This window comes from Chamaea fasciata, unplaced genomic scaffold (assembly GCF_029207755.1).
Source record: "Chamaea fasciata isolate MVZ Bird 193981 ecotype frontalis unplaced genomic scaffold, bChaFas1.0.hap1 SCAF_1, whole genome shotgun sequence".
NCBI classification, from domain to species: Eukaryota; Metazoa; Chordata; class Aves; order Passeriformes; family Sylviidae; genus Chamaea; species Chamaea fasciata.
Genome location: NW_027094086.1, coordinates 150,950,088 through 150,963,736, shown reverse-complemented (window position 1 = coordinate 150,963,736; position 13,649 = coordinate 150,950,088). Strand labels below are relative to the sequence as shown.

Sequence of the window (13,649 nt, the reverse complement as noted above, 5' to 3'; positions counted from 1 at the left end):
CCTTTCCTTTACAAAGCACACCTGAAGAGCCATCTTGCAATTATTCTAAGCCATTCTGAGAAGTGCTGGACACCCTCAGAGTGTATTGAACCCTACTAGAGCTAAAAACATCTGGCTCGATGAGAATTTCAATACGAACCATTCTCTGATTTAGTTTTAATAAGACCTCTGGGAACACTGAGTCCAACCAGCAGCACAACACTGCCAAGTCCACCACTAAACCATGTCCCCAAGTGCCGCATCCACATGGACATTTTATTGCTGAGTTATCACTGACACTCTGTGAAATCAAACTGGAGTATTTCACCATGCCTAGGACAAGTCCATTTTAAATTGATCCATTGTATCTTTTAATGCCTGAGCAGCCCATGAATTGTGGCTCTTTGCCTTTCTTAGTGGTTGTGGTTTTGGATTTTATAGTTTCATTTATTTTGTATTAAGAATTCTTTGATTTTGGATTTTATACTTTTATTCATTTGCCAGTAAGAAGTCTACGGTTTGGGATTTTACAGTTTTGTTCATTTTGTGCTAAGAATTCTTTTGGATTAGATCACACTTGTAGATTGTGGATTTAGTCACCATAACAAATTCCTGCTCAGAGCATGTAGTTTCAGAGATTAAACACCCAAAATCTCATGTGCCAGCTGAGGGAACTGGGGTTTTTCAACCTGGAGAAAAGGAGGCTTGAGGGAGATGTTATCATTCTCTGCAACTACCTACAGGAGGTTCTAGTGAGGTAAAGGTTGGTCTATTTTCTCAAGTAACAAGCAATAGGATGAGAGGAAATGGCCTCAAGTTGCACCAGCGGGGGTTTGATTAAAGGTATTAAATAATTCTCCACTGAAAGGGTGGCCAAGCATTGGCACAGACTGCCCAGAGAAGCAGTGGAGTCACCATCCCTGGAGATATTTTGAAGATGTATAGATGTGACACTTGGGGATGTGATTTAGTGGTGGATTTGGCTGTGCTTGGTTAATGGCTAGACTTGATCTTAAAGGTCTTTTTCAACCTAGAGGGTTCTGACCCTCAGTGTTGTGATTGGTGGTGTTGTGCTTACACTGAGAATGGTGAGTATGGCCGTGTGAAGACCTTTAGAGGCCCTGTGACCTCTGGCAGCCCTTTATGGAGCAGCATTGGACACCTCTGCAGTATCAGCAGCTGATTCCATGAGCGGCTAGCAGGCAAACTGTGCTTCAGAAAGAGGGGGAACAGCCCAGCTGGAGAAACGACGAGCAGATTTCTCACCTCTGAGGGCTGTCACTGATGCAGTTGCTTCTCCACTGCAGTACTGCCAGTGCTGTTTAACAAAGAGCTGAAAAACGTAGAGGCTGAAGAAGGGGGAACGGCTGTTTTGCACTGTGAGATCTCCAAGCCGGACGCTCCCGTTGAGTGGAGGAAAGGAGGGGTGGTCATTCAGCCCAGTGACAAGCACGAGGTGAAGCTGAAGGGCACCGTAGCTGAGCTCATCATCCATGGTGTAGAACCTGATGACTGTGGGGATTATACTTGCAGCACTGGATACGAGATCACCACAGGGTCTGTGTATGTGCAAGGTAAGGTGGTGAAACATGGTGGAAATGCCCTGGTTTTCTGCCTGGGTTTCTTACTTCGAAATCTTCAACAGTAACTGGCCAAACAGCAGAAAGTCCATTCATTTCTTTCCTGATTCCAGTGAAGATACAAACACTCCACCTCCAGGCTGGGGTTTGACCCATCTTTTTAAGTTAAACTAGTTTGACCATACTGTGTTTCAGAACAGATGGTAGTACTGCTGAAAAACTTGGAGCAGTGGTCATAAAAATACTGAAATTCTTGTTACAACTGATTGCAGCTTCTCTCATTGTTGATAATCTTATTACCCCTTTAAAGCACCCAAGTGAATATTTGAATCTTTGAGTACCTCTCTGCCTCATGCAACTTCTGCAGATGCTTGCAACACACAGGAGAGCCAGGAATGACCTGGGCAAGGAGTGGAGTTTCCTCCCAGTGAAATATTTGACACACACGCTGCTCCTACAAGCAGCTGGAGGGACGGAAGGTGGTTTCTAGCCCTCTTCAAGAGAATTTTAGCTCTTTTTTTTTCCCTTGGAAAAGCACAACCAGTTTAACTCTCCTGGAGTTGCACTTGGGCTTGGGTTAGTCCTGCAGGGAGCAACTCGTGTGCGTTTGTTTTTGTTTTCCTCTGGCACCTTCTCTTGCTCTGTCACGCAGAAGAAGCAGCAGTGGTAGTGTGTGGTTTAAGGAACACAGACGTCTTTGTGGGCGAGTCAGCCACCTTCACCTGCGAGCTCTCGCACCCAGGAGTGAAGAACGTGCAGTGGTGGCTGGATGGGACCCCCCTTCACAACAACCTGGTGACCGAAATCTCTGAGCAGGACGGCAGGATCCACACTTTAACCCTAAATGACGTGGCGTGCCATGACTCGGGCACCGTCACCTTCAGAGCTGGGTCCCTTATATCTTCAGCTAAATTATTAGTCAAAGGTATTTTCCCTGTGAGCAAGAAACATGTGGCCACCTCTGGACTTGCTCCATGTGCTGGTGCTTCTGCCTTCCAGGCTACCCTTACTAAATCCCTTCACGGTTTTCCAGTGCCCCTGCAACCCCTCACACTCTGGAAGTCACCCACTCTCACCCCAGAATTCTTCTGGGTACAACCACACTGATTTTTGCAGTGGTTCAGGTAAGGGAGGGTTGCAGGGTCAGGGCTGCTGCTTTCAACTGATGTCAAAGAAGAGATGAACACGAACATCTGTGGTAGAATCCCCACTTCAGCTTTTTTTCATAATACCACAAAATCTTGCCGAGGTGGTAATTCCCAAAATTGCCACTGTGCTGCTCCACAGCTGGGCTACTGGTGCTGAGCTCAGCATGATCCCCGGACAGGATTTTGGGCTGTTCCTGGAAACCAATGAGTGTGTGACATTCCAGTAACACAGATAAAATGTGCCTTGTTTTTGAAAGTTCATCCCTGCACTGGCAAAGTTTTCTGGTCTACTGAATAAGTATTTTTCTTATTTGGTAAGGGTAGCCTAAAGCTGCAAATAACACTGAGCTCCAGACTTGACAAAGCAAGCTCCTTCTCACCCAGTCCTTTTATAGCAATAGGGAAGATCTGTTGTTTTTCAGGCAAAATTAAGGCTTATTGCCCGCCTTGGAAAAGGGACCTATACAGAGATATAAAAGGTGAAAAGTTCTTTATTCAAATCTACTCCTGTGCTATAACTGGGCCATAACAGGAATGATCCGAAATACAGAATTGTAGCCAGTGGTTGATGTCTCCTTCTCTGCATCATGTGTCCCTTGTACATTCAGGAAATTTGGTTCTCTGCAAAGATAAAATGCAAAATCATTTCTTTGTGAAATAGAAATGATGCAGTGACAACACAGTGCAGACCCCGTGAGTCCTGTGTCAGTTTGCACCCATTTTCAGAGACAGAACCTGGTTCTGAGCTCTCCAGGCAAAGAATTCCAGTGGGCATAAAACAGAAATTAAAATTAAATGCATTGTTAGGTATTCTACTTAGTGAGTTGAAGGGCTCCTGAGAAATTTCCATTTCATGGAATCACAAAATCATTTATTTTGGAAGAAATCTCTGGAGATCATCCAATCCAACCCCACAGCTTGTGGAGGTGCACACATGTATTTGATATTTTGTGCTTCCATGAAGCCAAGATTCCTGAATTGCAAACCTGAATCCACAGCAGCAGTATTTTATAACTGGATTGGGATAACCCCAGTTACACTGTGCTCAGTAACTCTTGATTTCATAGGAAACACTTGTAAAATTCTAACCGTCCTTGTACTGACAATCCTGTACTTTATTTTGTCCAGAAATTTAAACATAAATCTTCGTTTGAAATATATTTCAGTCTGTCAAGCCATCCATGGCTTGCTCTTCATCAAGGAGCAAGTTGACTTTGTTCCATGTGCCTCATTCTCCCGGTTTAAAGCAAGTTGGTAATTGGATTTATTCTGTAACAAGTGAGATCTCAGCTTTTCGTGCTGGGCCTTCACAACATCATTGCCCTACAACTGCCCTACATTCATTCCCTGACCCGGAGTGATGGTTCACAGATGATGGGGGAGAATGGAAAAGGGTGAAGGAATTACTGCCATTTTCTAGCTCCTCTAGGCAGGTGAGGATTGCAGGTTCTGGGGCGCATGTTGGCTCCTGAGTCCCAAGGAGCTCCTGCACAGGTGAACAAGGCCACCAAGGTCCTTTCCCTGGATATAAGTGAGGGGACAGTGGAACCAGGACCTTCTCCAGCACCACAGGTGATATTTGCTGTGACAAACACATTATACATCTTATGGAAAGGGATGGGGTTGTGCTCCCCAGCTGTGCAGACACCTGCTTGTTTCTTCAGCCAGCAAAACATCTCCAAGATCTTCCATGGAGGCCTCCTCTCCACGGACACATGTGGTAGACACTCAGAGTGGCAGAGGGAACTTTAGTGAGCAGGATCAAGCCTTGCAACAAGTTTCCAAATGATGTTTGCAAAGCACTCTTTGCTCCCCAAGGTCTGCCAGGAGCATCCCAAACCCTCAATCTGCTGCAGCAGTTTCAAGAGGAGCATTCCAGACAGAGATCCTGTGGGGGTTATTCCAGCTGGTTTGTGAGCAGAACAACTGTTTGAAGAATAAGGACATGATAAAATCACAGAATGTCCTGGGCTGGAAGGGTTCCTCAAGGATCATCGTGTCCAACTCCTGATGATACCTCAGCTTTCTCTGATTGTCATCTTTTTATGTCCCTTTGTAGCCCTATCATTTTATTTTTAAAGCTGACATAATTCTGCCAAGAGTGATGTTTCAGAGAAACTTCCATTTTTAGACTGCACTGAGATTTTTCCTTTTGCTGCATATTGCATTGTACATGGATGGTCCAGTCTGACATCTCAGGAGGGACTCTTGGCTGCTTTGGAAGCTCACAGTATTTTACTTTGCCTTACAGCTGCCTCACAAGAAGCCAAACTTGGGTTTTAAAAGTGCTTAAAAGCAGCCTCATGGATCTCGCCACCTTCAGAGGAGCTGCATATCCAGCTGCTCTCAGCATTTTATGGGCTCTCAGTCTGAGATGTCAACGGTTCATGATCTTTCAGTGATTTTTAGATAAAATACTGTGAAGGAAATCTTACTGTTTTTCTCTAAACAATGTGTCTGCTGCAGGGGAACACACAAATAATCAAAATGACATTCATCTGATCCTGAGGACAGCCCTTTTTTTGTTACACTTGTCCAGGATATTTGCTCCTCGCATGACTTCTGACAGCCCAAGACCACCCCAGGACAGGAATGAGTGTCTGCATTTGAGGACTGTGTTCCTTTATGATGTGTAGTTATATTTTAGTCACACAAAGAGCTTCCAGTAGAGTTTGTGGTGTTTTCCTATTGCTCTGTGAGGTTGAGAGTTGCAGGGAACCACTCACTGCAGTCCTCTGCATCACACTTCTGCTCCACATTCGGGGAGCAGAAGTGTTTCACATCCAGTGCTTTTTAGTCTGAAAGATTTCAGAAACACTGAGCCAGCAGTCCAAACTCAGGACTGTTCCAGCACAAGCCTTGATTCCTGGTGGCCCATTTCCCAGTGCAGTGGTCATGTTCTAATGCACCAGCCTGGCTTTCATCCTGCTTGATGCTGACACAGGCACAGACTAAACGGCTAATCCTCAGCATGCCCAGCCACCCCTCTGCTTGCACTGTCACTCTGCTTGCTCCCCACGGGCTCTGTGCTTGGCAAAAAAAAACCCAAACAAACCCTCCAAGGGGTGATTTCCATGGGGATCCACTAATGCATGTCCTTCCTGACGTGTTGGTTAACAGATCCCACCATTGAAGTGGTCAGTCCCATGCAGGACTTGACTGTTGATGAAGATGGCCCAGCAGAGTTCATATGCCAATATTCTAGGCCAGTGCACGCCATCTGGAAGAAAAATGATCAGGAAATACATGCAGATGGGCAGCGAGTGATTATCGATCAGGACTGGAATGTGAGCATGCTAAAAATTAACCCCACGGTCCCAGAAGACACTGGCATCTATTCTTGTGAAGCTGAAGGCATTAAAGTGATGGCTACACTTGATGTTCAAGGTGAGGTCTTCCAGCCAGAGAGGAAGACTACCATGGGTTCCAAATCAAAAGGGTAGAAAAATCATGCCAAGGCTTTGCAATAAGGGTCGCATCAGATACCTGCTCTTGGTGTTCACTCCAGTACTGAAAATGAGGATAAAAGTAGTTGGGGGGTGATGGGAATTGAATATGAAGCTGCAGCATTATCTTATTTCTAATTAAAACTCACTCATTAAACCATTCTAGCCATCCCACCTCTTCTGCAATGAGCTGGAATGTCGGTGTGATGGGATGTCTCCTGCTGAATTGTTGTAAAATCACAGCTGTATTGTTGGTCCAAAGGAATAATATGAATATTTTTTTGCTGTAATGAGCACTTTTTACAGCATGACATAAAACCAGTAACTAATGGATAGCGTGGAATTCCATTTTATTTTGCTGAGTAAAGGAGCTCGGTAATTTCAAATAGTGATCTCTCAGGAATTACCTCCTCACTCAGCACTCACATTTGTGGAGATCCTGAGGAACAATATATACAAAAAAATAACAAAAGTTAGGATTTTACATGGAAATTTCTTATTTTTTTCTGCTGCATATGGAATTCCTGGGTTTGGTTATCAAGTGAATTGGTGTGATCAGCAACAGCGGGTTCTGATTTCTGAATATTTGTGGCTATTTTGCCTTCTTGCTTAACTGGAGTTGGTTGTTAGTGCAGAAGAACAAGGTGTTATTTATTATAATGTTTTCTACATTGATAAGCACTTTCCATTGTAGGGATTTAAAAAGATTTTAATGAACATAATCTAAAAGCATCCCAGAGGAGGTAGGTTTAGCAATTGGCTGCTTTCCATAATTAGGGAAACCAGCACTTCCAAAGCACACAGATGAACAATTTGGGTTGTTCTGACAAAAATTATACATTCTCCAAGAAAAATCTGCAACCTCCTCATTGTTCTCCATAAGTATGAATCTTATAAAATTCAGATATTTTTTTTTTTTTTTAGTGTTATAGAAGCCCAGAATAGTTTGGATTGGAAAAGACCTTAAAGGTTATGAAATTCCAAACCCCCTGCCACGGGCAGGGACACCTTCCACTACCCCAGGTCGCTGCAAGCCCTGTCCAACCCGGCCTTGGACACTTCCAGGGATGGGGAGTCCACACACATCATCTCTGGGCACCTTGTAATTAGTAATAAGTTAATAAATATCTGGTAACTTGTGGGTTTTGGGCATGTTTGTGTTTTTTGCCATTAAATAAATGTTCAGTTTAGAGATTTTTAACATTTTAAAAATTTTTACTAATTTTTTACTTTTTTTTTTTTGCTGAGCACAGTTCCAGATGATCTCTAGAGATCTAAACAGGGGTGTCTCGAAGTCTCGGTTTATAACACAAATCATGCTGACCATTTTATGGCATTTGTGTAAACTGTACTTACATAACCGTGTGTCCCCACCCTTGTGCATGTCGTTTGTCCCTGCAGCAACATGAATTAAACCCACGTGCACCAGCCCACATTTAATTTGGCATCGAGCTAATTGTTTCTGTCCACGTGGAACTGATGCATGACTGGAGTGTGGAGGTTTGTGCACGTTTCTGACCCCATAACTCACCACACAGCATGGGAAAATAAACCTAAATGTCACAAAGCTTTTATAAGAATTCAGAAATTTACTATTCAAAGTAGTCTTGATAAGAGATTTTGGCTTTCTGTGTGTTTCCTAGAGGCAGAATTATCTTGGATAATAGTCACTATAGCTTTGCCAGCCATAATATTCTCTTACATTTACTCTGCAAGAAAAGTAATAAGATTTTATCACAAGCTATCAGTGGATTCACAACTCCCCAATCATGATGATAATTGCGCTGTCTGGGAAACCTTTGGGAAATGTTTCCTGTCTTAGGACAACCGGAATTTGGTTACACTTTATCTTCCTGAGCTATGCCTTCCTATTGAATATTGACCTGATTCATACAAATATGACCACTTTTTTTTCTTTATAACAAACAGTCAGGGTTTTTTTAGGAAATCTAGAGGTTCTAGATTAAATGCTGGAGGTTCTAGAGGTTTATCATTACTTTTAAACCGTCTTTAAATCTTTTTATTATAATATTTTGTTAAAGCGTGGTGGCAATCAACAATTAAACCTACAAGCACAGTTTATCACATCCACATTTTTCCATCAGCTCTGCAGCAGTGGGAACCATCTCGTGCTCCGAGGCTTGCAAATATTCAGAGATATATGGCCAAATAATTAATAATGTTAATTGTCCTTCTTTTCTAGCCAAGAACAGTATTGTCCAGGGCTTGGAGAATGTGGAGGCTGTGGAAGGAGGGGAAGCCCTGTTCGAGTGTTACCTCTCCAAGCCTGAGACCTACAATTACAACTGGCTGATTGATGATGAACCTGCCAAAACCACAGAAAACACTGAGATGGTTTACTTCGAAAATGGGCTCAGGCACATCCTGCTGCTGAAGAATTTAACTCCCCAGGACAGCTGCAGGGTGACTTTCATGTGCAGCGACGCGGTGACCTCAGCTTTCCTCACAGTGAAAGGTAACTCAGGTGCTTGGGCAGAGGAAACCTTCAATGTCTGGTTGGAAAGGGGAAAGAAACCAGGAAAACATGATGAGAAGCAGCAAGGAAAATTGCATTTGTTGTTTGTCTCTCAGCTAAATGTTCTTCTCACACGATAAATCATAGAATCATTCAGGTTGGGAATGATCTCTGAGATCATCAAGCCCAACCTTTAACCCAGCTCTGCCAAGCCCACCTCTAACCCACAGAGTCCCAGAATGGATTGGGTTGGAGGGGACCTTAAAGATCATCCAGTGCCACCTCCTGCCATGGGCAGGGACACCTTCCACTGTCCCAGATTGCTTCAAGCCCCATCCAACCTGGCCTTGGACATTTCCAGGGATCCAGGGGCAGTCACAGCTTCTCTGGGCAACCTGTGCCAGGGCCTCGCCACCTTCACAGGGAAGAATTTATTCCTAATATCTCATGTAAACCAATTCTCTGTCCATCTGAATCCATTGCCCCTTGTCCTGTCACTCCATGCTCTTGCAAAAAGTCCCTCTCTATCTTTCTTGTTGGCTCCCTTCACATACTGGAAGGTACAAATTAGATCATCCCAAAGCCTTTTGTTTTCCCTGAAAAATAAAAATCTGAAAAAATCCATTTCTCTCACCCCTAAATGGATGATGCTTTACAACTTCCTTATTTTCTTGTTCTGTAGGATGTGACATGGTTTATAAGCAGCATCCGTTGGCACTGAGTTAGCAGCAAATGACTTTTTCATTTGTCATGATTCTGATGAGCTTGGTAGTGTTTATTGGCACTTCAGGGCTTCAGAGAGGAGGGTTTTATCAGCAACAATATTATCTCTGTATCCTTTTACTTTATGCTATTCCTGGAGACCCCAGTGGGGACCAGGACCCCTTTCTGTACAAGAAAATAAGAGTACAAAAGCAGAGATCAGTCCCCACTTACGGATTAGATGGGGCTTGGAGCAACAAAGCCTTGGTCTGGTTAAAGGTGTCCCTGCCCAAGGTAGGGCATGCAACAATCTGAGCTTTAAAGTCCAAACCAAACCATTCTGTGATTCTAAACCTTCTGTTCTGGCAGTATACACAAACATTTTAATGATCTCTTTGGTCCCCAAGTCTGGCTGTTCAGAGCTTCAACACAAATATTCATGAAATCTCTTGATTGTTTCTGTAACTGAGGGCTTGATCACTGATTTTAACCTACAGGGTGGCGCCTGCAGTTCTTGCAGCCCCTCAAGGATGTGGAAGTGTCTCTGGGGGAAAAGGCAACATTTAGCTGTGTCCTGAGTGAAGCTGTGTCAGTTAATGAAGTGGCCTGGTACAGTAATGACATAGAGATCCAGTCAGGTGAGGACTGGGAGGTACAAGCAGATGGAAACAAATACAAACTTATTCTGAAAAAAGCCCAACTGCATCATTCTGGAGAGGTGACCTTTGCTTCCAGGGAGGCCATTTCATCAGCCAAGCTTTCTGTGATAGGTAAGTGTGTGTTGTTCCAGTTCAGGGGCACTCAAAATCTCAAACTTTGGTATTGAGCTACAACATTGAATTTCCCAGTCTTTGTGCTGATTCTTTCCACTTCACCTCACATGTCCCAAGATAGTGTTCTTAGGCTGAGAACACACTACTGGCAACTTGTTCTTCGACCAGAAGTAATCCACCTCAGAAGAAAAATGTATCAGGCTAGTGATGGTAGAGATGCTCCCCAACTTTCTTTAGCTGCAGTCTTTTGTACAATGTAATGCAAACTCTAACAAAAATTCAGTATTCTCAGAGTTCAGCTTCACTCTCGGCAAACGTGGACACAGGAGGGAGCTGAGCTAGAGTCCATGTGGAAAAATGATCCAGGACAGCAGAGGAATCTTTGAGATCTGCTAATCAGCTCAGGTGCAGGGCAACCCGGTTTCCAGATTAATGAGTAGCATATCAAAACCTTCAAGTGGGGGATGCCCATGAAGCACACACCTCCTGCTTCAGAGACACAAGAGTTAATAGTTAAGTAGGGAAGGTGATAATTCCCTAATTCCCTCATGGAGCAGGTTGGATAATGACATGTCAGTGTCCATTTCAGCACCAAGGATCTGGTACCTTCCCGCAGTGGGACAAGTGGGTCCCAGCAGTGGTGACACAGCACCATCCCAGGGATGGTTGTGAGATAATTAAATATATTTTAGCTGTAGCTGAGATGTTAAAGAGTCACTGATGAACCATCAATACTTTAAATGACTACAGGTAGTCTCTGTCTAATGATTTCTGAGACTTTAGGGATCTCTGTTACATATTCCAGTCATTTCCATCACAATTAAAAAAATAAAAAAAATTTTGAGGGGTTTACATCAGCTTTTTCTAATTGTGTGTACTTCTATTTAATGAACTTCAAAATAAAAATACAATACTTTTCCTGTTGACAGACTTTTCTGTATGAAATTTGGCTGACAACAGAGAAAAGATTTTATGTTGTTCTTGTCGAGGCCAGAGTTAAAGAACTGGCTGTTGGCCACATTTGCCTTTAATTCTTTGGACTGGTAGATCATGGCAGGACATTTACATCATGAATATCTTGAACTCAAGACTGAAAGAATTATTTCCATCTTTAAGGTCAAAATGTTTTGTAAGTGAGGAACATTTTCCAGTGTACTGAGTGTAGGCATTGGGATTGGATGATCTTCGAGGTCCCAGCCCAAACCATTCTATGATCGTGGACAGTAGGACACCAGATCATTCCCATCACATATCTACTGGTCATTGCCTGATGCTGTGACATATACTGCAATTACACAGAAGTGGAGTGACTGTTATTGAAATATTTGAGTTATTCTTTAGTCCCATAATAACTTTATTTTGATTAAGACCAGACCTAAAATAAACACAATCAAGGCTCAAATGTGCCTGAAATTTTCAATTAAATTCCTTGATAATATGTAGGATTATCTTTATTTTGAGCTTGGTGGGACAAAGGCAATACAAGATGCTAATTATGTGAGATGAGAGTTGGAAAATGAATGTTTGTCACTGGCAGCACAGACCAGGGCGGACAAGGATAAATCAGTGGTGTACAGGTACTCATGGTTGTGACTTTATGATGACTTTGCACTCAGCTTTACGTCAAGGAGAACACTTGAGTTCAAGACATTTATGACATAAATGACCTGCCATGATATACCAGTCCAAAGAATTAAAGGCAAATATGGTCAACAGTCAGTTCTTGAACTCTGGACACCACAAGAACAACATAAAATCTTTTCTCTGTTGTCAGCCAAATTTAATATTTTTCATTTTACCATGTTTATTGTCTGCATTGTACAGCCTCGAATGTAGACCAGGGACAAGAGCCAAAAATGTGCCAAGGATCCAGGGTCATATACCAGACAGATGGGGTGGTCTTGAGGTCAGGGTCCAATAGGGAAAGGTGGTGCAGAGGGGCGGCCAGGAACCAGGAGGACTAATAGGATCACAGGAGTGTGGTACTGTGGCAAAAATAACCCAGTGGGATTCAAGGAAAGGAAGAACATTCTGGCAGGTGTGCATATATGGTAACAGAGTGACATAAACTTAACAAACCAATGAAACAAGGAAACCTAAGAAATATTAACATGTGTCTGCAAAGGCCTATGGGAGGGAAACTTTTTTCACCCTAATCTAAAAGGGTATCTCTGCTGGTAGCAGGCCCCTGGGCCTCCACATGTGTTACTGCTCACATCATGCATCACAGGACCTCTGTTGTGCCCCCAGCCCTCCCCGAGCCACCTGAAGAGCCACAAGTTCTAAAACAGAGCAGCCACTCCGTCACTCTGTCTTGGCACAAGCCGCCAGGTGACATCCTGGGCTACAAGGTGGAGAGGAAAATCCCGGGTGTTGGCTGGCAGTCCTGCAGCGAGGGCCTCATCCAAACCACGGAGTTCACGGTGGATGGCCTGGCCCCGGGGGAACCCTACAGATTCCGAGTGTCGGCCATAAATAAAGCTGGGGCCAGCGAGGCGGTGCACTTTCCCCAGATGGTGAGGCTAGGTGAGGACGGACACAGGCCCCAGGGAGGACTGCAAGCTCCTGCAGACCCTACATTTTGCATGGCATGCCTGCTTCACCCACTCCAGGCATCTCCCAGTGCAGTATCTTTCAGTGCTTGGCTGCCAACACAGTAGAGGAGGAAGAGCTTGGGATTAAAGAGTCGTTCTGGGCTGCTGTGAACAAAACCTGCTCTGTTTTTAGCACTCAGCACTGGTTTCCTCCAAACTGCATCCAGCTATCTTGCAGCCTGCACTGCATCATCCATGTGCTGGCCCATCACCATGGGTTTCTTGCACAGCATCCACGTGTTGGCCGGGCACCATGAGTGTCTTTTCTGGTGGACTTAGGATGGAATGAGTGAAAAAGGGCATGCTGGAATGTGTTTGGGGTAACCAAGACCGTGGGCTGGCAGTGTTGTCTTCTTCACCCATCTTTCTCCTTTTTTATGTTTTTAATGAGTCTTTTTCAAGAATCCCCACAAAGAAAAGCTGGAGGACACAGTTCCTTTGCTGTCTGAAGGTGAAACTTTGGAAGCTACAGTGGGATGGGGAGTGTCTCTCTCAGTCCTTCTTTTCTTGCAACTCTTTCTCTGGTATCACTCGTGTAAATTCTTGAAAATGAGTATAATGATAAAAAAAAATACACTTTTGCTTACACAATGACATTTTTTTGCAACAATAACTGCTGCCAGTGCTGGACCCTGATGACTCTGCACATGCTAACTTTGTCAACAACAAACCCAAGGCATTTTGGGCAGCCATCCCCTCACCCTGGTGAAATGTGCAGAGGGGAAGGTAACCTTGAAGGATGTGCTGCTTTTGGGAACCCAGCGCTGTCTTTTACTTCACAGTCAACATCTCTGAATTTAATGTGGTTTTCTTTTAGTTATCATGGTTGTATAAACAGCATTCTGTTGGTGGACCTCCTTAAAAAGTAAAGAAGATGCAGAGAATTTTTGGTTTTAAATTATTTATGCTTTTTGATAGTTTTTACTCTTCCTATGATAGCATAAATATGTA

The 13,649-nt window shown here is 43.7% G+C and overlaps 1 protein-coding gene across 2 annotated transcripts in view; it reads left to right on the top strand.

The window, feature by feature from the left end:
- The window catches only part of OBSCN (obscurin, cytoskeletal calmodulin and titin-interacting RhoGEF), a 182,848-nt gene that overhangs the window by 99,622 nt on the left and 69,577 nt on the right, over positions 1-13,649 (top strand). The window contains exons 62-67 of one of the 2 annotated variants that reach the window (XM_066201928.1): positions 1,287-1,553; positions 2,212-2,484; positions 5,828-6,094; positions 8,357-8,629; positions 9,829-10,101; positions 12,355-12,630. In XM_066201928.1, coding sequence (XP_066058025.1) covers positions 1,287-1,553; positions 2,212-2,484; positions 5,828-6,094; positions 8,357-8,629; positions 9,829-10,101; positions 12,355-12,630 — 1,629 coding nt within the window. The remainder of the gene's footprint in view (positions 1-1,286; positions 1,554-2,211; positions 2,485-5,827; positions 6,095-8,356; positions 8,630-9,828; positions 10,102-12,354; positions 12,631-13,649) is intronic. The other variant, XM_066201918.1, reaches the window with a different exon arrangement.